The 23,573-nt window shown below is 41.1% G+C and overlaps 3 protein-coding genes across 8 annotated transcripts; 2 read left to right on the forward strand and 1 right to left on the reverse strand.

Moving 5' to 3' along the window:
• Positions 1-864: 864 nt before the first annotated feature.
• LOC306703285 (serine/threonine-protein kinase ICK-like) lies at positions 865-7,390 on the forward strand. Of its 3 annotated transcripts, none has more exons than XM_079169206.1 (14): positions 865-1,006; positions 1,868-2,118; positions 2,209-2,263; positions 3,520-3,641; positions 3,743-3,822; positions 3,914-4,046; positions 4,132-4,303; positions 4,643-4,810; positions 4,899-5,324; positions 5,713-5,921; positions 6,057-6,199; positions 6,371-6,487; positions 6,590-6,697; positions 6,775-7,390. In XM_079169206.1, exons 2-14 carry the CDS (start codon positions 2,018-2,020, stop codon positions 6,924-6,926), a joined length of 1,986 nt encoding a protein of 661 aa, XP_079025332.1. In that variant the 5' UTR covers positions 865-1,006; positions 1,868-2,017; the 3' UTR covers positions 6,927-7,390. The 3 variants fall into 3 exon arrangements, with proteins under 3 accessions (XP_079025332.1, XP_079025333.1, XP_079025334.1); XM_079169207.1 differs by having other exon boundaries at positions 1,872-2,118; XM_079169208.1 differs by lacking the exons at positions 865-1,006; positions 1,868-2,118; positions 2,209-2,263 and adding an exon at positions 2,972-3,004.
• A 1,284-nt stretch (positions 7,391-8,674) lies between these two features.
• On the forward strand, positions 8,675-10,888 carry LOC306702961 (glutathione S-transferase A4-like). Its single transcript, XM_079168737.1, has 7 exons — positions 8,675-8,771; positions 8,876-8,994; positions 9,088-9,139; positions 9,305-9,437; positions 9,532-9,664; positions 9,826-9,951; positions 10,561-10,888. Exons 2-7 carry the CDS (start codon positions 8,908-8,910, stop codon positions 10,699-10,701), a joined length of 672 nt encoding a protein of 223 aa, XP_079024863.1. The 5' UTR covers positions 8,675-8,771; positions 8,876-8,907; the 3' UTR covers positions 10,702-10,888.
• On the reverse strand, positions 10,885-22,760 carry agpat5 (1-acylglycerol-3-phosphate O-acyltransferase 5 (lysophosphatidic acid acyltransferase, epsilon)). Of its 4 annotated transcripts, XM_079168733.1 has the most exons (11): positions 21,926-22,760; positions 21,241-21,310; positions 21,037-21,152; positions 20,825-20,914; positions 19,682-19,772; positions 18,459-18,620; positions 16,463-16,586; positions 12,026-12,108; positions 11,814-11,915; positions 11,646-11,733; positions 10,885-11,553 (listed from the first exon to the last, which is right to left on the reverse strand). In XM_079168733.1, exons 1-11 carry the CDS (start codon positions 22,142-22,144, stop codon positions 11,511-11,513), a joined length of 1,188 nt encoding a protein of 395 aa, XP_079024859.1. In that variant the 5' UTR covers positions 22,145-22,760; the 3' UTR covers positions 10,885-11,510. The 4 variants fall into 4 exon arrangements, with proteins under 4 accessions (XP_079024859.1, XP_079024857.1, XP_079024858.1 ...); XM_079168730.1 differs by lacking the exons at positions 10,885-11,553; positions 11,646-11,733; positions 11,814-11,915; positions 12,026-12,108 and adding an exon at positions 13,540-15,525; XM_079168731.1 differs by lacking the exons at positions 16,463-16,586; positions 18,459-18,620; positions 19,682-19,772; ... (2 more) ...; positions 21,241-21,310; positions 21,926-22,760 and adding an exon at positions 12,583-12,646.
• Between the last annotated feature and the right edge of the window lie 813 nt (positions 22,761-23,573).

Here is a 23,573-nt window from a genome sequence, read left to right on the forward strand (position 1 = left end):
GGCTACATCTAATTTTGATGTAATGTAACATCTAGTTTGTGAGGTTTTAATTGTTTTGCTACACATTTTCTCCAAAATGTTAACTTTTGGGCGGTTAGAAAAAGAACTGCATGGTTTTAGTCAGTATACATGCAATTTGGCATTCCTGTGGGGGTGAACACATTATAAACTTAGGGAGAAGAATGTGATCACCGAACGAATTTGAAAGCATCAAAATAACCAAAACTGAAAAAAACATAACCAACAATATCATTAAAATACTGCTTGTGTAATAATCATTCACCTACATTTTAACAGCGAAAGACCATCTTCCCCATCAGCGCTATTACTTTAGATAACTAGTAATTCCTGTTACAATTATTTGTTTAGTGTATTTAGGAACAGTTTACAACACATCATTTATTTATCTATTGCGGCTTCTGAACACTTTCCACCACTAGTGTGCGCGTGAAAACGTGTTGAAAACAAGTTTGAAACTGGACCATCAGCTTCACTTGTGGACAAAAATTTGAGCAGAGAAGAAGAATTCAATACAAGAGCACACACCCGTAGTCACTTCTGGCTTTGCTTTGCGCTGAGATATCTTGTCACCTGTGGTATTTTTGAATATCGGTCTTGTTTTATCATGTCATTATTATGCACGAGACTTATTATGACATTTACTTCTCACGACTATGTATTTAGATGGTCAATGAGGAGATAGAGAGAGAGAAAGATAGAGAGAGATAGAGTTGCCGTGATTTCATCCTTCTCGTTTTGTATCTTTGTTTCCGACGCAGACGGAGGAGAGCTGTGATTTGTTGTAACGAGACCGCAAACTGTTTTTACAGCAACGCGAGATTACGACGAGCGCTATGACGGAAGGGCCCGGATAGATGTATTTATGTTGTGTGTTGGACACACAGTGGATGCGCTTATCTGTCAGCAGATTATTCCGTTAAGCCATTTGTTGAACATCGACTACAAATGCTCGGCTGTGTGTTGCTGTCGATCTGACGCGAGAAGGGTGAGTGATGTCTGCAGCTTTTCCTCTTGTTTTTTAAGTGAGCACACCTTTCAGTCCAAACAGGCCAGTGTGTGTTTTTTATCTGCAGCGCTTTAATATTGTAGTGAGCAGCTGGGCCATCACCAGCACCACAACACAATTATGAGATATAGCCTCAACTGTACCACGTGTGCAAGTAGTACGCTAGATGTATTAGCAAGCTAATGCGAGTTAACGTTGATAAACGACAGAGATGGTTACAAACGGTCATAGATGAACGTTTGCTACGACTACTTTGACAGTTTTCATCCTTCTCTCTATGAAGACTTCATACGGTGACACTCTTGTACTACACACATCATATAACTTGTCAGTCAACAGTTCAAGTTACTCCAGACATGTCAAATATGTGTCTGATGTTAGTTTTCCTCATTAAAAAAAAATACAGACTACGCAAATTATGCCCACTTAAAAAAATAAATCATTAAAATCCTCTTGGGTGTAACTACAGCGAAACTCAAACATCCAAGTGAAGGAACAATAGTCAAAACATATTTCTGAGTGTTGGGGAGACTTTAATTTTCTGTAATATTCCTCACAGGAGTGCCCTGATCCTTATCCCGAATCCTTCATTTAATGTTGCCAGCAGATAAAACGGTGGCACTGAAAACTGTGGTTCTTAATTCATCATTAACACTTGAAATTTCATCATAGCAGTGCAACGATTCATATAGTTTGTCCACAGCACTGACAGGTTTTCCAACCATTACATGTCTTATTTAGTGGTAAGCTTGTGGTCAAATGGCCAACATAGTAATTACAGCTAGGCTCACATAACTAACCACCGTTTTTTTTGTTGTCATGAATCCCTCACCTTCCCAGATAGAAGGAGGCCAATCCATGAAACCATGAGTGCTCCAGCTCTGCCTGTGGTCTTCTGCTGTTGTCACAGGAAAATCTGGTTGCATTCAGCAGCGGCAGGCAAACACCCAATTACAATCTTCCCCCGGATGCTATGGAAGGACAAGCACGATGAATAGATACACAAATATCAGACAGCTCGGGGATGGCACATATGGCTCGGTCGTCCTCGGCCGCAGTCTGGAGTCAGGAGAGCTGGTCGCCATAAAGAAGTGAGTATCCGGATAATGGTGTGCGTTTGCAATCAGCAGCAATCATATCAATTTGCAAAAATGTAAGCTAATGAGAAAAATATTTTTCAGAATGAAAAGAAAATTCTACTCCTGGGACGAATGCATGAACCTCCGGGAAGTCAAGGTGAGTTTATCTTTTCAACATTTTTAACTCAATTTCACACGTTTGAATAGCACAGCAGAACTATGGAAAAAATACAACCCCCAAAGTCAACTTGAATACTTACATCATGCAGTTACATCTATGATTTGGGAGAGAATTGTCCAATTTACTGATAACGTGAATGTTAAATAATATGTACCCATGTTAATGTTGTACGTATGTACTAGCTGCAACTGATGCCCATTAACTTTGCACGTCAGTGTTGTTATTGAAGCTCCACAAACATGGAGTATTGTCTCCATTCTCAGATTTTGGGTTTGAAATATCACCGCGCTGTGCTGTGTTACTAGATAACCTTTAACATAATGTGGAAGGCAGTAGAACAATAATACAACGGCTAAATGCTGGATTCAGTGAATCATTGCCGTAGCATTGCTTCCACAAGACGTGGGCTGCATTTCACCGAGCCTTTTCATAAATATGTACATTAATAAGTAAACTTCAAACAGCAAACATTTAATATGACATGTAGTGTTTGATGTCATGTTGTCAGCTGCTTTGTGTAGGATAGAGATGTAACTTCATGATAACTTGATGATTTGCAGGTAATGCAGTAATGATAATATGGTTAATATGCTGTACATTTTAGACCAGTTGTCAAATACTCAACATTTTCTGTCGTTTGTTTTCATACCAATTCAGTATGTTGCTGTGTAAATTTCCTCACAGCTCAAAGTCACACACCAGCTCTAAGAGTTGAAGGTGATTCTTGTGTGCTGTTGGTTTTGAGCTCCCGTTCCCATCCCTGGCTCCCCCCCCCCTCTCCCCTAGAGCTTGACCTCAACGCAGCAACACATGTGTCGAACACTTTGGTCCTTAGATGCTAATTGGATCATAATTACAGCATGTCACACCATAAAAATCTCAAAATCCCCATTACAGCTTTTTCCTCTCCTTACTTAAATTTAGCATGGTTAAACCTGTCATCCCAGTGCATGGGAACAGTGTATATTTCTCCATCCTGCTTTCTATTCACCCTTTTTTAATTGTAAGTACATTTAACCCCCAGAACTCCATTGTGTTGGTACTCGCACCGTGTCTTAACATGGTTTGGTTTCGTAGTTGTAGGGCGTGCTTTTGAATGTGTTGCAGTGACCCGTGTGTATTGTCCAGCATGGTTAGATTGACTTTTTTTATTTTTTATTCCTACTGCTATTTTTTTTTCCGTTTATCTGTTCCACGTGTTCTTACATGATCTGTTTCTTTTATTCTCACAGTCCTTAAAGAAGCTCAACCATGCCAATATAATCAAACTTAAGGAGGTCATTCGAGAAAATGATCACTTGTACTTCATATTTGAGTACATGAAGGAGAATCTATACCAGCTAATGAAAGACAGGTGTGTATAGTTGTTACTTGTTGCATTATTAATACCACAGTTTATTAAAAACTTTCATTTATACACAGGTACAGTTTCTAACTCTTTGTTTCTTCCCGCAGGACTCGATTGTTTCCTGAATCTGCTGTAAGAAATATTATGTTTCAGATACTACAGGGGCTCACGTTCATTCATAAACATGGTACGTCTGTTTACCACCCCAGGATGATACGTTTTACGTGGGACATTTGACGTTTTGTGTCGAGACGGTCACGCAGTGTGTCTTTTGTTAGGGTTCTTTCACAGGGACATGAAGCCTGAGAATCTTCTGTGCATGGGCCCAGAGCTGGTGAAAATAGCTGACTTTGGGCTCGCCCGTGAAATCAGATCTCGACCGCCATACACAGACTATGTCTCCACCAGATGGTGAGTTTCTTTGAGAGTGATCATGGTGCACTTTGTGTGACAGTTCAGTGCACTCAAGTCCGAGTGCCCTCTCTTTTTGGACCAGGTACAGAGCCCCAGAGGTGCTCCTCAGATCCATATCCTACAGTTCGCCCATAGACCAGTGGGCAGTTGGCTGCATCATGGCAGAGCTTTATACCCTCAGGCCTCTTTTCCCAGGCTCCAGTGAAGTAGACACCATATTCAAAGTTTGCCAAGTCCTGGGTACGCCAAAGAAGGTAATGTTTACATAACTGTTACACATAACTGAGTAATTCCTCACTTTTTAACTGCACTTGACTTGCATGTAGCCGAGACCCGGATCACCGTTTTCATCTCTCCAGGTTTCATTTTTGCTTTAAAAATAAGACAAAAACATTAATATTGTGTCGTAGGAATATGTATTGTGCATGGTATATTAGTGCCTCGCAGAGCAGGTGTTGGTCCTATGTTACAGGTCACCCCTCAGTGATGTTTTTTTTCTTTTTAAGTTACTAATCTACTACTCCTACTACTGTCACGGTGAAGAAAAACACACTACTTGTTAAATGTGTGTGTGTCTTCCCCCCCTCCTATAGAATGATTGGCCGGAGGGATACCATCTGGCTAGTGCCATGAACTTCCGTTGGCCTCAGTGTGTTCCCAGTAATCTGAAGACACTGATCCCAAATGCCAGTCCTGAAGCCATTCATCTGATGACAGACCTGCTCCAGTGGGATCCCAAGAAGAGACCAGCTTCAGCCCAGGTAGTGTCTGACCTGCACTTCCTCCTCCTAGCTGAACATACAGAATGAAAGCTGATGTTGTTTTGTTCAAATCTTGATATCTTTTCAGGCTCTCAGGTACTCGTACTTCCACGTGGGCCAGGCTTTGGGCACTCCTCAACAGATTCTGGAGCAGGGCAGACCTCAGCCAGGGCTTGTGCCGCTGCAAGCTCCTTTACAGTCACAACAGACGCTGCAGCTGCAGCAGCAGCAGCAGCAACAACAACAACAACAACAACAACAACAACAACCCCTGCTGCTTAAGCCTGTGCCTCCCTCCCAGCCTCCAACTCCCAACCAACACTGTTCCCCCCCCAGGCCTTTCCAGCAGATCCAGCCCTCCCCTGTGTCTGCAGCTGCGCAGGCGGCAGTGTACCAACGGCACACAGAGCTGGTGCGAGAGCAGCAACCGAAGCACATCCTGAAGCAGGAACAGACCGGAGGAACACCACAGAGCCATCTTCCTTACCTTGTTGACAAGAGTCTCCAGAGCAAAGTGAGGCTGGAATCTGTGTGTGTGTGTGTGCGTGTGTGTGCGTGTGTGCGTGTGTGTGTGTGTGCGTGTGTGCGCGTGCGTGCGTGCGTGCGTGCGTGTGTGTGTGTGCGCGCTATACATCTGCTACTATTATTAGTTATAGCAAGTATTTCTTCCAGAGGATGAATAGATGAATGAAGCCTTAGCATAAAAATGTGGATGTTAATCTCCGGGCTAGCAATGCTATAAACCTGGCCTCCTATACACTCCTGATATTGGCTGATTGATGTAAACACAGTACATATCAAAGGGAGGCTGACAGACAGAATATCTAGACAATAACTTGTTTTTTCGAACGTGTAATGGTGGAACATATTCCTTACATGTATGGTTGATGTTGTTCTTTTAGCAAACAAGACAGGAGACGGAAAAGGCAAACCTACTGAGCTATCAGTTGAAGCCTAAAGGGGGGCGGCGGCGCTGGGGCCACGGCACGGGACACCTTAAGGGTGACGACTGGGACGACTACGAAGAAACGGATCTGACATCCATAAGTATTCTTGGAAAAAGTAACTTCTCCACAGAGAAGTCGAGGCCGGGGGAGGACACACTGAGCAGGTGAGGCCACGATCTGTCATCATGTGGTGCCTTTGACCAGGGGCAGTGTCAGTGGCATCTGCAGAGTGTGCTTATGTACAGTAAATAATGTGCAAAATACTACCTTTGTCTCATTGAATGCACGCTGTCTTTCAGATATGGAAATGTTCTGGATTACAGTCGACCCAATGGAAAGGAAGAGGCACCTTTAAACCTGAACAAGAGTTCAGCCTACCAGGAGCCACCGAGAACTGCGTCTGCCAAACAACATTACTTCAGGCAGTCGAGATATTTACCTGGTAATATATATATATATATATATATATATATATATATATATATATTTGAATACTTCCATTGAGTAAAGTTAGTAGGACTGAGTCCTAGTGCTTTCATGCCTAACCTGTTTGATTCTAATTAGCTCATTAGCATCATATTCCTTATTAATAGTCTATTACCGTCTCCTTCAGGCATTAGCACAAAGAAGAACGTGGCCATCAATGTCAGTAAAGACTTCTCCGGAAGCCATCTTTGGGGCAACAGCAGTATTCCATTTGGAGGGACTCTGCCGAGCAGAGGCGCTCACGGTAATCTCTCCCGGGACGTCTCGCACTGAACTTCACTTCACTTTGTTGTTATCGCTACCATTCAAATGACTGCATCGGTTATTGTGTGTTTTTAAATGTCAGGTACCAATACAATCCCGGGGGGGTACATGCCGTCGTTTTACAAGAAAGACGTCGGTTCAGCCGGCCACAGAAGGCACCAGGGTCCTCCGGTGGAATCCACAGCATCAAGTGAGGATGAATTTCAGAGCTCGGAGCTTTCTTGTAATATTCAGCCGTCTTACCTGCTGTTTTGATGCTATTTTTAGATTATGCAACATGGCAGTCAGGCCGGAGTCCGATGAACACCTCTACCAACGTGCCATCGAGCAACAAGAGCACCCCCGGTCTGCTGCCTCGCCCACCGGTCCAGTCCATCCACGGGCGAACAGACTGGTCTGCCAAATATGGACACCGCTAGTGCCCCGCCTGGAGCGCTGATGTGTGCTCCTGAGACTCTTTCACCTCCAAAGAGTAGGCCTAGTTGTTTTATAACCTTAATCTGTGCATACATCTTACACAGCAATAATTTTGTTTTTATGTACTATGGATGTTGTGCGGTGTAAAATATCTAAGTGTATACTGAAATGCAACCGGACAGAATTTGAGTGTTTTTATTTTGTATTTCTGTAACATAGCTACTGTTTTGTATCAGATTTATCAGTGAATGTTCACCAACGTGTATACACAATAAACTTCACTGTGAGTTGTTTTGGCTACAACTAATTACTTTGCCTCCTTTTTCTTTCTTTTTTCTTACATTGCTGCTGTTCTTGTTTTATGATGGTAGCCTTGTAATCAGGTAACTCTTTTTTTGTGCATCATAATGAATACAATGCAAGTGATTCAAATCTGTTCTAGTTTCTGAAGCTAACACATGCTACTACCCCTTGGCCAAAGTGAGTGTGATTATTGAATTGCCAGTTGTTGAGTATAATTAAACTTTTGACTGGGTACTGATGTGTGAGCTTGTATCATTTTTCGTGAAAAAACACTTTACATGGATTGGCTGAGTGCAGATCAGTCCATATGGTCCACACAGTACCGATCAGCTCCACCATTGTGAGCACAGCTGCTCTCGTAGATGCTGGCAAACTACATTAATCTAGATTCATGTCACACCAACAGTATGTTATTATTAACTACTATTAACTAACTCATGTGCTACACAGCACCATCCACAGGGGCTCCAGTGAAGTAGTGGCTACAGATAAACCATACAATGTAAGAAGTGATAAACTCATCAATGGTTTAATTATGTCATGTGGTATTTAAAAAGTGGAACTGGAAATGTAGTACAGTACGTCTACATCTACAGTACGTAGAATGTAGTTTAGGATTAGCAATAAAGATAATTAGTTTTTAATGCAGCGGTTTTCAGTGCTTGATCAATACCGTTATTACATTATATTACATACATTATGACAAAACCTCTAGAGAACTACATGTGTAGTTCTTTCTTCCCCTGAGATCGTGGTAGAATGTAAATAAATTGTCCATGAAGTAAATGTAGTATTGTATGATTCTTATTTCAAAGGTCTAAATTGAAAAAGAAAGGCAGACTGCCACGTGCAGCGCCTCATTTGGATGTGTCTGACGCTTTTGGAGCTTAACTTCCCTACGTTTCTCCTACAAATGGGCCTTGAGCTTGTTTGGAGGTTCTAGCAGGGGAGCGCAGCTACTGGTACACCGAAGGATGGACGTCCGCCGGAGGGGACCTCGTCCTCTTCCACCGAGCGCGGGGCTTCGGGAGGGACACACATGGAGCGGTGAGGGAGGAAGGGGACACCCGCCTAGCCAGCCAGATCAGCCGAATAAACCCTAGCGATCAATGGGGTGACAGATGTCGCAGCCAGATCGCCCTCACATCCAAGTAAACTAAAAGCTGCGTGCTATTTATATTACCCAGAACAGCACGATAATGTACTATCATGGTGTCAAATATCGACGGAACGTATGTATAGATGTGTATAGTTCAGCCTTAGTGTGTAAGTCATGGTTTCAAACGTAAACTACATCGATACTTCAAACTCGCTATAAAATTATCGAACGAACACGGTGAGTTAGTATTTTACCCATGATGTCTAGCGGCAATATGTTAATACGCCATGTTTGTATTGGCCAGAACCAACCAATCACAGACGTGACATGTTTCCCCACCTTTATCGTTTTTTTCCCTCGACAATACAACATTATATAATGATTGAACCCTTCGACTGCTCACATATCTCAGCTTTCTCCACAACAGCGTGAGCGGTGCACACAGGTATAACTTAAGACACGTTGTTTCATTTACCACGCTTTGGTAACCTTACATGCATTTGTATTCAGTAATATGTGATGTTTACTCTGTCTATTTGTTGTTTTTAGATATTAAATAGCACACTTCCAATACTAAAGCCATGGCTGGAAAAGTTGTTCTGACCTACTTCAATGGGAGAGGGAAAATGGAGTCAATCCGTTGGCTTTTGACTGTTGCAGGAGTCGAGGTAAGTGATACTAATCTGGAACTTTGCTGTCTCTTAACTACCCCGATTCCGCTGAATGTGCACTAAATCTGTTACGTAATCTCATGTTCACAGTTTGATGAGGTTTATCTGACAACTCGTGAGCAGTATCTAAAACTCCTGAGTGGTGAGTGTTTTTTTTAAAGCTGAATTCAACATTCGGCCTGTTTTCATGTCACATGTTTGCTTTTTCAGTTTGAATCGAAAGTCTAAACTCACTTAAACTGTAGTCATATATAATCTACCAGGGTGTGCCGCTCTTCATACTTCCGCTACTTTATGTACTCTGCAGATGGAGATCTCATGTTTCAACAGGTTCCTCTGGTGGAAATTGATGGCATGAAGCTGATTCAGTCAAAAGCAATCTTGAATTACATCGCAGAGAAGTACAGTCTTCATGGAAAGGATCTCAAAGACCGAGTCGCGTATGGTCCATTTCTTAAAAAGTGTAACTATGAGTGTCTTCTGTAACATGTGATTTTAGTGGATGAATGTGTCACGGTGAATGTTTCCCTTCAGGATCAACATGTACTCAGAGGGACTGATGGATCTCATGGAAATGATAATGATGTTGGCCTTCGCTGAAGATTCAAAGGCACTGGAAAACATTCAAACTAAAGCAAAGAGCCGCTACCTTCCTGTGTTCGAAAAGGTACCACCATGCTTACTGCACATAATATACGGAATGGCATGTTCTAGAAACTGATTCATCTTAGTTAAAAACCCTTAAAGATGGAAAATGTAGCTGTTGAGGATTATACATATATATATATAACTAAACACAACAGTGTGTGTCTTTGATGAACATCTCAGGCGCTGGCTGGGCCCAAGTTCCTGGTGGGAGGTAAGATAAGCTGTGCAGATGTGCAGCTGCTTGAATGCACCCTGATGTTGGAGGAGAAGTTTCCTGCAATCCTCGCAGATTTTCGCAACATCAAGGTAAATGTGACATAGTATATAAGACTGGATGTACAAACGGAACAAAAGAAGATAACTTGTTCCTATTGTGATAGAAAACGTAGTTGTGCTAGTACATTTCTACTGTGATTTAGTATATGTGCCTTACTCACTAACACAACTATATGAGTGTGTACCTAAGAGGACCATATAGGTTATCTCTGTCTTTGCTTTGATAAGAGGGAGTAACTCAATGGGGGTTGCAGTTTAACCAGAGAATGTTGAGGTATGAAGATTCTCAGAGATAAAGACACATGTCTTTGTGTGACAAGGCTCAGAAGATGAAGGGGGTGACTGGAGGGGTCAATGGGGAGCTTGAAACTGCTGATCAATTGTGATAATGGAAATACCTGATGTTCCCCCACCCTGTGTGACGGTGAAGCCTTCTCTGGCCAGAGAAAATATACTTTAAAGACAAACTTCTTTCCTCAATGTTTCTTGTTTCAGTATTATAGGACTCACTCGGTACTAATTAATCGTGTTTTTTTTCCCACCACACTATACAATCTAACAGTATACTGTTAATAAGAACAAAAATACACACTGATTACCGAATGCTCTGTTAAAGAATAACTTTGTGTTTCCCTCCAGTCTTTCCAGGGCAGGATGAGCGATATCCCCGCCATCAAAAGGTTCCTGCAGCCAGGCAGCAAGAGGAAGCACCAGCCTGATGAAACCTACGTGAAGACCATCAAGGCGGTGTTCAACCTCGACATACCGTCGAAGAAGTAAACTTTGCACATTCCTCACACGGGCAGTGTGAATGAGTCATTATCCAAGCTCAGCATGTACTACATTCGGATCAAGTATGTGCTGGTTTGTGTTTAGAATACTAATACACCATCCATCGTAACTCTAATACTGTGACGTGATTCAATGTAAAGGTTCGACTAAATAAATGATTCATTTCTGAGGAACATTTGATAAATTGTGTTTATGTTCTGGTTATTCAGATACAGAATTTGGATTATATCCACACCATGTACATGAAAACAAAAGCATCAAGAATCACATTTGTTCTGATTAGTTTTGATAATACTGTATTACAAAAATCATAAACTATAAACGTCAATAGTTCAAAAGTCAATAACACACATTTTATTCTTTAAACTTGTCCCCATCTTTCCAGTGATTTTAATATTTGAGATAACTAACCGTAACAGTATTAGCAGCCGGCAAAAATAAAGTTGTGTATACAGTAAACCACCTGCCCACACAAACTATTGCACCCACAAAGCTCATGTTACATCCGTTAATCCCAATTCAAGAGATTTACATTCATGCACATACAAAAAAAATAAAAAGCAGTTTATTTATACAAGATCACCGATACAGATTTACTGCAATAAGATAAGAAGGCAAGTTAACCTTAAATCTGTTAAAACACCCACTGGTAGCTTTTGCAACGTTTTTTTTTGGTCACAGAAGAGTTAAATTACCAAACGAAGCAGAAGGCTTTGTTTTAGTATGCACACTGGGAACGCTGTTTCCTTTAAAACAAGGCTTGCTCAATGAGAGACAGACTCCTCAGTCTGGTCCGGTCACACAACGAGGAGCAGCAACAGTCGAAACACCATCAACAAACTGTAAGAGAGAGACAGCAAAATCAAACGTGAACAACAAGTAATAACCTGTTGCATGATTCGACAATGTGTTTGCTCAACTTAGCCTCTGACCTCAGCCCTGCCATGATGCCAGCGGGCATTAATTTGCCAGATTTCTTGTATCTCATTCCCATCACGAGTGAGAGGACCCCTGAGGTGACTGAGGAAAAAAAGAAACACCATGACATGGCATAAACTGGTTGAAAAACAACACAATGAAAAGAGCTTAGTCATACTTACGCAATGAGACCTTGATGTCTTTTGGATCAAAGGAGACGTTGTATGCACCATAAGCAGATAACCAGCCAAAGACTAACCCAGCCATCAGGGACATGACGCTGCCTGTAGGGACACAGACAACACACGTGGTGATAATCGGGGTTAATTAGTTCTTGGAGTGACAGAGTTTGAGTTGAGCCGTCTGCAAAAAAAAAAAAAGGAAAGATTTCAACCTTTTCTCTTGTAGCCCATAAATCCCCCAAAGGCGATGGCTGCAGCATAGCCAAATCCAATCCAGTCCACAGCCATCACAAAGCTGCACAGGTAGACAGGAGTACAGCTCAGGGTGTGCGGTATGTTTGGTATTTATGTTAAACTAGGACTGTAAATAGCAAGGCTTACACACACAAATCAAAACACACAGGTTTTCTCACGTTAAGATAATTCAAATCTAAAAATGAAGTATTTTCGAGTCTATTTAGTCGCCACAAACGAGATATTCGCTAATACGATTTCAACACCAGCAAGTGTATCTCTTCCTGAACACTTTAGACGCGTTTGTACTTGTACTTTAGTTCTTTAACCCCTGTTGTCAGAGTATCTACACGCGTGAAGTCTGATAAATCCGCTGGGTGTCGCTGTGAGACCTTTAGTGGTTTCAACATGCGTACACACAAACAGGCCAGCGCCACACACACATATCCTATAATAATGTTCTCCATGTGAAGAACGTATTGTTATCATACAATCATCATACATTACATTAATTCGTTCGGTTAACATTACAAACCTTGCGTCCAAACAAGCAGCAGAACGAAAAACCGTTTCTTCGATTTGTGACTGCACTTCCTTGTTACTGCCCACAAAACGTAATACGCATGCGCGATTTGGCTCGTGCTGTGTTCGTAGACGTTTGATAAAGTGGGAAAGTAGTATTTCAAAACATTAAAACCGGCTGAGTTTCCAAAACCATGTAAAAAAAAATAATAATAAAAAAAGTAATTAAAGTAATTTCAATTCAAACAAAGTGTACAATGTATTCATACACACTATCACATTTCCAAGCCCATTTCTCATTTGTTTGATTTGTGGTCAAACTAGTTTAGTTTTGGTAAACATATTTATCTGCGAGAGAACTGTTTTGGTCCTCACCTCCAGAAAGCAAGTTCTTATTTGAGTACAGAGTCTAAAACTCATTATTCTGTAACATGACTGTTGGATCACATTCAGAGTCCATCTGTTTTCTACCAAAGACTTCCTATAATTGTATCTGCAGGGATTGTCAGACACACATCATTGTGCAAAAAGTAGCTACAATACATTGGTGGGAAGACAACCAATAGTGCAAAAACCTTCGGTTTAATCTGCCCACAGATGGGTATAAGAGTGCCATGCAAAAGTATTCACCCCTATTTTGTTGCATTACAACCTGGAATTAAAATGGATTTGTATTTTTTTTTATGTAATGGACTTACACAAAATAATCAAAATTGGTGACATGAAATTAAAAGAAAAAAACGTAAAGTGTGCAGTAAAAAAAAAAAAAGGCAACTTGGGTGTGCAAGTTTAACTCCGGCAACAATCAGTTTAATTCCATCGGCAAAACATTGTGCTAGTATTAGATATACTCTAATATCTGTGAGAGAGTACAAATATTTTATTTAAGTCACACGTTCAGGACAGGAAGACAACAGAAAACTTGACTCTCCCAAAACAAAACTTTATTTCTCTGACAACCCCCCCCCCCTTTCAAGAAGTTATATACATTAAAGGTTTCATCGTTTCATAATAGTCCTCAAAAAGTGTAAATCAATGCATTCATCGAGCAAAATAAGCCACTATGAACTGTAGACAATGCGACCACAGGCTGCAGCAGCTCCAGCCTCTTCGCAGTCACCTGGTGGAAAAGAGCCGCTGAGGACCAACTCCTCCAAAGAGAAGGCACACATTTCCAAAATCAGTTGGCATTTAAATACTGTCTACAGATTTCCTGATGAGTTAGTCTGGTTTTGTCAGGATAAAAATGACTATAAAATTGCTGACAAGTCATTTAAGAACAAGGAAGGATTATTCAAGTGAGGTATTGGATCGACATGTAAAAACTATGATGTACTGTACCTTCCACAAGAGGGAAACATTTCTCAGACTAACTCGAGACAGCAAACAATTAAAGTGACTCGTGGAAAAAAAATGCAATGGTTTCATAATGGTAAACAACAATGGACATACAGTGCATTCGACAATACAGTGACATTTATAATACAAATGGCTTTGAGTGCACAGGAACCTGTGATATACTGTCAACATGGCTTTTTTAGCTTTTTGCAAGGTAGATACTTTCGTATGAGCTGAAACATGGTATTCAAAGAAACAAATGCATATAAAAGTTATGGATCTGTGAATAAACCATTATCAAAAGAAATCAAATTCTAATGTATTGAGGCCCAAAAAAAGAAGACATTGGGTTTCTTTGTCGTCGTCCAGGCTGGCATTAAACAAGTATTGCTCAACTTAAACACATGTAGAACATCACGGTAAATACAGCAGGTTTTGGCAATGATTGACATTTTAAAGGTTAAAGCAATACTTCAATTTCAAACACGCATTCCTCCATATGAGCTCAAAAGTACAGTAGATTGATTTCTTCTTTTTTTTTAGGATATCTATTAGTAAAACCAGAATCTTGGGTGTTGGGAATAATAAAAAAAAGCTATTTTATATATGCATAAATGAGTTAACAGCTACATTCATCATAATTATATAAAACTAAGATGTCATATGAATATTCATAGTAAACGATGCAGCTGGTGTCATGTTTATGAGCCCCTACAGAGGACTGCATGCTACTTATTTTTGTTCTACTAATGTAAAACATCACTTTCTAATTGCATAAACCTCCTGACATGGGACTTGGCATAAATGGCATCACAACCAATGTCAATGAGTCAGTCCACTTAAATAATTAATGATCTCTCATCAGTAGGCTGTACCGTGTCGGCTACATACCGTAGCTGAACATGATCAATCAACTTGTTTTCAGAGCACTTAGTACACGTTGCTCTCAAAAATATCTCATATAAAGAGCTTCAAAACTGGCCAATGTTTGATGGGAAAGTGGGCATGCATGAATACTAATTTGGCTAAATCTGATGAAGGGGGGGGAATTGGTTTAAGATAAGTCTATAGCTATTTTTTTATTTCATAGTAGATAACTAGGGGGATTTTTGAGAGTACCTTCCACCAATTCCACTCATGTTTTCTCAACATTTCAGGCTGCAAATCCAAATAACGCGAGGGAACAAGTAGCACAAAAAAGCGTCACATTTCTCCGTACCTCCGTTCGGCTTTCAGCTCAACATGAATGAGACACGAGGAGTAAATCTCTGAGCCTCTCATCAGATGCCGCTCTGCATCTGGAACACACCTTGTGTTGTTGCGATACAGCAAAGTGGCGACGTCTCTCCGTGTCTTTTGTGCGTCTCATCGTGGCAGCCGCTGCCCTGTCGGTTAAGGAAAAGCATTGACCCACAGCCAGCCCAGCAGAGTCCCGTACACCCAGGTTCTCACGTACACCTTCCTGCCGGTCTCCGTCAGCAGTAACGGCAGTGTCAGCCCCCCCAGGATCACCACTGATGGGAGGGTTTTCGAAAGGTTCAGAGGAGAATGTTTGCCCTCCCCGGGAAACCTGAAGATTTTGTCTTCATCCTCCGACTCGTAGAAATCCGTCAGCAGCCTTTTGAAAAGACAGATTACTCTCTTAGGAATTCAGCCGGGCTTAGAAAAGCACAAGGGCTACAGAGGTGAAACATTGCAAAAAGCTGGATCAGGAAAATCTTTGGGTTGCAGCACAAAAACTGCACCCAAATCACATCGGGGGCCTTTTGTTGCCTGGCTCAGTAGATTACCACTTTCCATCCTCAACTATTATTTCAACCACAACTTCTGTGATTCACAGTCTATATCAAAAGTCTGGGCTAAAAAAAAAATTACCTCCTAAAGTTCTTTTCCTTACCACCTCTCCTTGATCAAAACGTCATGAGGTCAAGGAAAGATGTGAAGGACAATTCAGGATTTAGGAAAAGACAACTGGGGCGCTAAGAGAATGAGACTCAACTGTCACTGAGCAACGGAACTATGAAGCGGCCGCAGACGTTACTGACGTGAGGCCGGCATGGTGCAATGATGTCGTAGATGGACTACAACAGACGCGTGTTACACATCGCCAATGCGTTCTGGTATCAGCCTTAATGCAGGTTGAATTAAACAGTTCCTTCAGGGACGGGCTGCTTCACTCGCGGTGTATAAAAGGAGCGATACTGCCGGTCCTTCCTTCCTGCTGCTGACACACTTCACCATCAGTAGATCACACAACCCAAAACGAGCATGTGCAATATTAGTTAAAAAGGTTTAATATCAATGTTTCCTATGGGCATAATGTGAATTCAACTGTATTTGTTAATTTATGTTGTTTAAGAGAATTTGACAGTTTTCTATATTTACCCATGTTTCGTCTTTTTAGACGCTACGATACACATCTGGTGTTTAAACTTGTGGCGTCCAAAAGAAAAACATTTAAAAACATCACTGTGGTTTATGTATTGATTCAACATGCAACTAACTTCAACATTAATAATTGTTCCACACACACACGCGCACGCACACACACTTACCGGTCCTTGATTTCAAAGCGCTCGTGCAGCCACCTGCGGAAGAACAGCGGCTCTGGAGGAATTTCCTTTATGTCCACGCGGTCAAAGTGAATGTGGACTCGGGGACATTCTTTGCACAGGAATTCTGTCAAACACAAAAAAATAAAAGAGACTAAACAAAAACAGGAAACGCTTTTCAGCAAAACGGCACGTAGAGCAAGCACTTCAAATCAACACGAGGTGACAATGATGGAGTGAAGCCCAGTGACGTACAACAGATAGTCGGTTAAACTGGTGCAGAATCCGACCAATACGATCGGATCTGAGAATGAAATCAGGTCGAAGTCAAGTGTAAATGTAGAAAAGTCAGATTTAATATATGAAATACTAAATGTTCAGAGTTTCAACTGAATATTCGTTATTTGTATAATGAGCTACAAACCATTCAGTTTGAGCATCGCCTAATACATTTTCCTAAAATAAATGTGAACGTGTCAAGTAAAAATTAAAACTGTCAGAGAACTAAGCAGAGAAAGAAAAGTGTCTGACAAGGTCGGACATAAAGTGTGAACGCTCAAGGCTGCATGTGTATCCCCAGAGACCTTCAACTTCCTGTTTCCACAACATGCAACATTATCAGGAAACCTGGCACTGCGGACAAAAGAGGAAACTTGATCGAAGTCAGCAGAGAGAGCACCTCAATCAGCTGCTGCACGGATTTAAATCGACCGTCAGACACAATGTATACCGCTTCAATATATATATATATATATATATATATATATATCAATGAAAGATGGGTTAGTGTGGACGAAGAGAGACAAGAACACGCACGAAGAAGCCAACGTCGGTCCGTCTGAGCTTCGGCTGCAGGTCATCTGTGTTTGAGCAGAACAATGTTCCAAAAGACAATTTAAAAACAACTTCCTGTAATAGAAGATGGAAATTAACTCTCTTTGTAGCAACAGACACCTCCTGATCGCAATCCTTAAACTCTAGTAAAGCTGAAAATGAATCCTTCCTTCTGATGCCCAATAAAAAGCCAGAGAATAACTGTCTTGTATGTCGCAATGTAACGATGCCAGAGAACAGCACATAATAGGAAGTAATCCCTGCTGAGCTGCAGACCTTTAAAGTCTTTAAAGTCCAAAAATGTCAGAAAACTGAGACTTGAGTTTGGACTGTTGTGGCTGCGGTGTGAACGCAGCCTCGAGTCACTTCCACTTCCTTGTGAAATCACTAAAGTCACCTTCACCGCATGAGAGCAGGAAGTGCGCGATGACGACCAGAATGCTTTTCTATTCTCTGTTCCGTTTGTTAGAAACACATTAATGTTTATTCCTGACTGAAACAGGATGTTTTTTTAACATTCAAACGAGAGCATGTCGGCACAACCGGCAACACAGAATAATCAAAAAGTCCAAAACATAGAGTCACGCTGTTTACAGGAAGACGCGACTGTTAATAGGTTTTGTTTGCCATGTGGTTATTTACACAATGCTGCAGGACTGATGGTACGACGCCTGTGTGTTTGTGGATCACTGATCAACAGAAGATAAAGAAAGGCTGAAGCTGCTGTCAGACAGTCTGTAGCTGCTATTATATCCGTAGTTAAAATGCTGCTTGGGTCTCTATAATGGAAAAAACAAAAACAATCACATCTCCTGCCTTAATAACGTATTCACACAGTTCTCTCAAATCGTAATAAGGCCCACAGGCCTTTGCATTCATACCCAGTATAATGAGTTTTCCTGTTATGTTGATTCTGACAGCACTATGATTGAGTCTCAATGTGTAAAATATAGAATAATAACATTGTTTTCACCACGTTACTGTGAATACTGATGAGACTGCTGGCCTGGCTAACTCCCCTGGAGGTGCACGTCCATACGTATTCCTGCACAAGTACACGCCTAACACAAATGACTTAGGACCAGCTATCCAGGAACAGATCACATTGTGAGACCAGCTCAAATGAAGGAAGCTGTTGACCGACTGTCTCTAGCTGCCTGCTCACCTGGCATTGATGGCGCAGGTTTTCTTTGACCCGCGACTTCCAGCGTTCCCTCGTAGGCGACTGTGACGTCGTACACCGCGTCCAGGTGGCCCCCCATGGCCTCCAGGGCTATGTGCGAGGCCTTCATTCTGGGTGTCAGAGTGTGCTTCAGGACAGCCAGTCCTATGGAGAGGAACAGATGTAACACATTATCTAATCAATCAGATCAGATTACCTGATTATTTACAGATTGTATTAACAGGGTGAATATAAAGCATGGCTACAAAATACAATGCTAGACATAGAATGAGTGTGGCTGGGAACCTTTGTCCCATGTCATCACCATGTCTCAATAAATAATGGCTTAAACCCCCTCCAAAATACCTTAAAAATGACTACACATGAAAAAAAACAGTCATTCTATGTGAATGCTTGTGCGAGTTTCGGCACAGCCTGTTGTTCCTCAGTGGATGCGGCACCACCCTCTGCTCACTAATACCTCACTAATAGCAGATAATGTCATGTGCACATGTTGGCTCTCCACAGCGATCTGTTTGGGATTAATGGGGGAAGGTGATATTCAGAGCTGTGGTCCACTGATAGGCTTAATCTCTGCAGTCTGCGATGGGACCTAAAGCCCACACAATAGCAGCACAATAATCACGCCGACGCAACGACTGTATTTAGCTGTGAAACTGTATAGAAATTTACAATGCAGTTAAATAAAATCCCCATTTAAAAACCGATAATTTCACTTCCTCATGCTACAGAAATAACCAGAAGAGACATCGCTTTCAAACTGATTCTCTGTGAGCAATAAAGTCTCTGATCATAACAGCAGCAAGTCAATTTAGTCCTCAAAACTCTGATCTGCACCAGCTGGAATATGTAATCAGCAGTTTTGGTGGAAGCTGACCAATTTCTGGCAACACAGCAGTAATCCAGTGACAACAGAGATTAATGCAGTAGTTTATATTTGTATAAAGCTTTAAATTCATTCTTCCACAAAGGGGGTTTAAAAAAAATGTCAAAAGACTGACTTAATTCACTTTGTTCGATTTCTGAAGTTTGTAATACGTGATCTTAATAATGAACAATACAAACTTAAGGATTGTATAAATCAGTATGCAGCACTTGATGCTCACTAGTCGCACAACAAAACTTTGACAGCTGTTTAACAGACTGCTGCGAGCTGAATTAGTATGCAGCCGTACAGCAGAAAGTGACTTCTGTCATGTTTGTACCTTCTTTTGTAGCAAAAGCCTGACTGTCAGCGATAACATTCTTGAGCTCTGGATTATACCGAGTTCCTTCTGGGAAGATGACGAGGTACATCTGTGGGGAGAGAAAATAAATAAATAAATAAACACATGAAAGTCTCCAGTGTTTCTGTCTTTTCAATCTCTAACATTGACAAGACGTGTTGAACAAAGGAAACCAAACAATGTTTAGAAGAAACACTGTTGTCGTCACCTTGTTCTTTTAAAATCAGTTAAGATTGTAACTGAACTGAAAACTGAGTTTTTGGTGATGTAGACTAAACTACTGCTGGATTTCTTTGTCCCATTTCAGTGACGCCAGATAAAAACATGATAATGGCTGTGTACGGTCAATTACCAAGAAGTAGGCTCCTTTTTAAAATCTATTTGAGCTCAAGTACTGAATGAATGTGTAAAATAATCTTTCTTTTCATCTTTCAGGCTTTTTAGACCACAAGAACATCCTCACACTTGCAAATGATGAACTAATGCAGCAGTTTTTAAAATGCTTCATAACTTATTTGTGAATTACTGGAATAAACGGACAAGTTTAAAAATTAGTTTTAGAGTTCATCAATTTCAGTCACACAGGAACAAAGTGAACACTAACAAGGATTATTTTACCACTTCACAACAGAGCTTTCATTGTGCACCTACAGGTCACCAGAACTACTTCTGTCGACACACAGACACACTAATCCCCCACAGTTAAATCCCCCCAAAAAGTGATTAAAAAAAAAACTCGTCACAATAACAAACTGCGATTGAACACTCATGCATCCAATATCTGATTATCCATTTCAATTCAATGGCGCTGACGTCATCAGATAAACTCTAAGAAACTATTCACAGCTAAATCCTAATTACAAGTAAGGTAAGAAGAATTGTTTTTGAAAGACAACATTTTGTAAGATTATAACAGAAAGCTATGCAGTGAATTTAGGTGGTGAACGTTTAAAAACAAGCGCGTGACGATCAGAAACATGTGGGACATAAAGCCCCGCTTGAAGATATGATTCGTCTTTGAAGTCCTTGTTCTCTTTTGAACTGAACCTTTTAGTCTTGACCGCCTGAAGAGAGTAAATGTAGTCGAAAGGCTTATTTAGAACATGTATAATGTGTACTTACTGGGACCCCAGATTGACTCTGAGTGAAGAGCTTCTTCTTCATCGCTAGTTCACTGAACTTCGCACTTCGTTTCACGTAGGCTCCTCCGTGCTACAGAAAGAGAATCCGATGAGAACAGCAGTGGGGGGGGGGGGGATGTGATTCGTGTTTGAGTCACTTCTCTGTAATTTACAATAACAAATGACATTCAAATACTCACACAGTTGCATTACCTGAGAGAAATACCATCCGTACAGCGGGAGCCACTTGAGTCCATCTTTAAGGACGTATCTGACGTGGCCGAGAGCGCTCTGCCTGACGGCGAGCATGTCCGCGATGATCCAGTCGGCTACGAGGAAAACCGTCGAGAGAGATTAGATATTTACTCCAACCTGTGATTCACACTAGACTGAGATTTCAATATTTAAATGTGTTACCTGTGCATTGATGATTGGACACGTAGATCACGTTCTCTTTGTTCTTTGGTATATCTCCATATATAATAATCTACAGAGAGAAAGCACGTTTAAAGTATTACAGACTCCAGCAAAACGTCATCAGTGTGCAAAAAGTATTCGGCATTAGAGATATCTAAACTGCATCGCGGATTTGTTTCTGGTTCAGGCTGATTCAGCCCACCAGCGTAGACTGCAGCTGTTCAATAAACCCAAGGCAATTCATTAAAAGGTCCGATACAATCTACTCATGTGGCCTCCAGTTAGTGCGACAGTGCAGACAATTTAATTACACAAAACACCATCACTGTTGTTTCTCTGCAAAGTCTCGTGTACAATAATACCAATTGTGCAAGGAGTGGCAACAAAAAGAATGCAGACCTTCTGGTCACACATCTGGTTCATCAAGATCTTGTTTATTAGCCTCTGTGTCTAGCACCACTTTACATTTTGTTATTTTAAGAGGGGGGGGAGGGGGGTCTGCATGTGATTCTAATTTAAGTTCAGAGGCTGACAGGCACAGCCAGTCAGAGGTAGCTGTCACCTGACTGACTGTGTCCTTGTAGTTCTAATAGCAGGATATACACTCATGGTGACAACACATTGAGTCTAGAGGTTTAACAGATTCACTTTACATTTACATGCAGTGTATGTGGGGATCACTCACCTCTACTCCGGTGTAGTTTTCAAAGAAGAACAGAACCATACTCTGGTACATGGAGTACAACCGATCGTCTAACTTGTGATACATTCTCGCTGGTAAAACTATTGAAAGTAAGCGCCAGATACCCCATGACAGCACATAAGCCGGGGCTGTTCCCAGCATGATCGTGGCTGGAAACCAGTACCGCAGCGAGTATGTGTGCACGACCAAGGAGAGCAGCATGGTCCCACCTCTGGCTCCACTAAAGTCACTAAAAAGTGGACTGTTGGGACTTAGTACCCCTCTGTGAGCACTGCTATTCAGCTGCAGACCCTATCTATCCCACACCACAGCTGGCCTACTGTCTGCACACCTGTCCTGACAAGTCAGCATAAGAAAGTAAGAAAGCTGCAGCAAGAGGAGAGTGAGGAGCTAGCCTGCTAAAGCTAATGTTAACCTTGTGTGCAAAATGCAGTTAGGCAAGTCGGCTCACGTGCTAACGTCCACCCATACTGCAATACAATTTAAAAAAAAATAGCTACAGTTATCTGATTAGTTTCAACATCTCATAAAAAAACATCTTATAACACCAGCTCAACTCTAACATTGAGTTACAGTATAAGTTAAGAGAAAGGGTTAGCCTACTCACTGCTGTTTAAACGTGTTTAGCCAGATAGGAAGTTTTACCTTTAGCTACATTTGATATAAACTGTATTCTCTAATGTGGATAAGACAACAAACTGTAACCCAAACGTCAGCTCGGTCCTTACGAGGCAAAATGTGTTCTATTTACTTCCTTAGTTCTTCATCTTTATCCGGCTAGCTGCTCATAAACTAGCTTCTTGCAGCAAATGTCACACACGCCTCCCAACGTAATGCCACCCTGTGACGTCGACGGGAGCTGCTTAGTCAAGTGACGCACTAGACGCCAGCCAATGGGCGAGCGGCACCGTGAGTTCCATACGCGCAGTTATTAAAGCGACACAACGCTTCTTTTTTTAACTCCACGTTTTTCTACGATTCTCCACAAATTACACATTACCATTTTCAAAAGGTCTTAATAGTCTCGCATCACAAAAATCCCCACTTTATACTGTTTGATGGAAAATAATTAAGTGGCCAAAAGTAAAATACTGATACAATTCTTTATTTTATTGGGCTTGGCCTGATGAAATGGACCAAAAAGTTGGTCACAAAGACAAAGAGAAGTAAATGTTAAAGCTAAAAACTAATTTCTTCATCTACTATTATACTATCTACTTTGTTCCATTATACTTTATGAACCTATAACATACAACACGTATTATGCATGTATTACATACTTTAGAAATAGTAACTGCGGTATGTGTGAATAATGCATATTTTCAAGTAAGATTCTAGTACATTTAAAGTATATTATTGTATTAGAGTTAATGTGTTACTGTATGACAGTACAAGCTGTGATACATAAGCTTGATTGTTTGTCATCTATCACCCAGTGACACAGCTGAGTGGTCTCCGATGACACTTTTGACAGATTGATCCATTAAACCACAGAGCTGTCATTCTCAAAACCAAGTTGATATTCTCAAAACGGTGCTTCATTCACTTCATGGTTGTGAAGACATTTCAGACAGTTAAAGTAATCTCTCTAAAATTCAATTTCAATAGAACCTGGAAAACTGAAAATGAA

Source organism: Pholis gunnellus (assembly GCF_910591455.1).
Source record: "Pholis gunnellus genome assembly, chromosome: 11".
Lineage (NCBI taxonomy): Eukaryota > Metazoa > Chordata > Actinopteri > Perciformes > Pholidae > Pholis > Pholis gunnellus.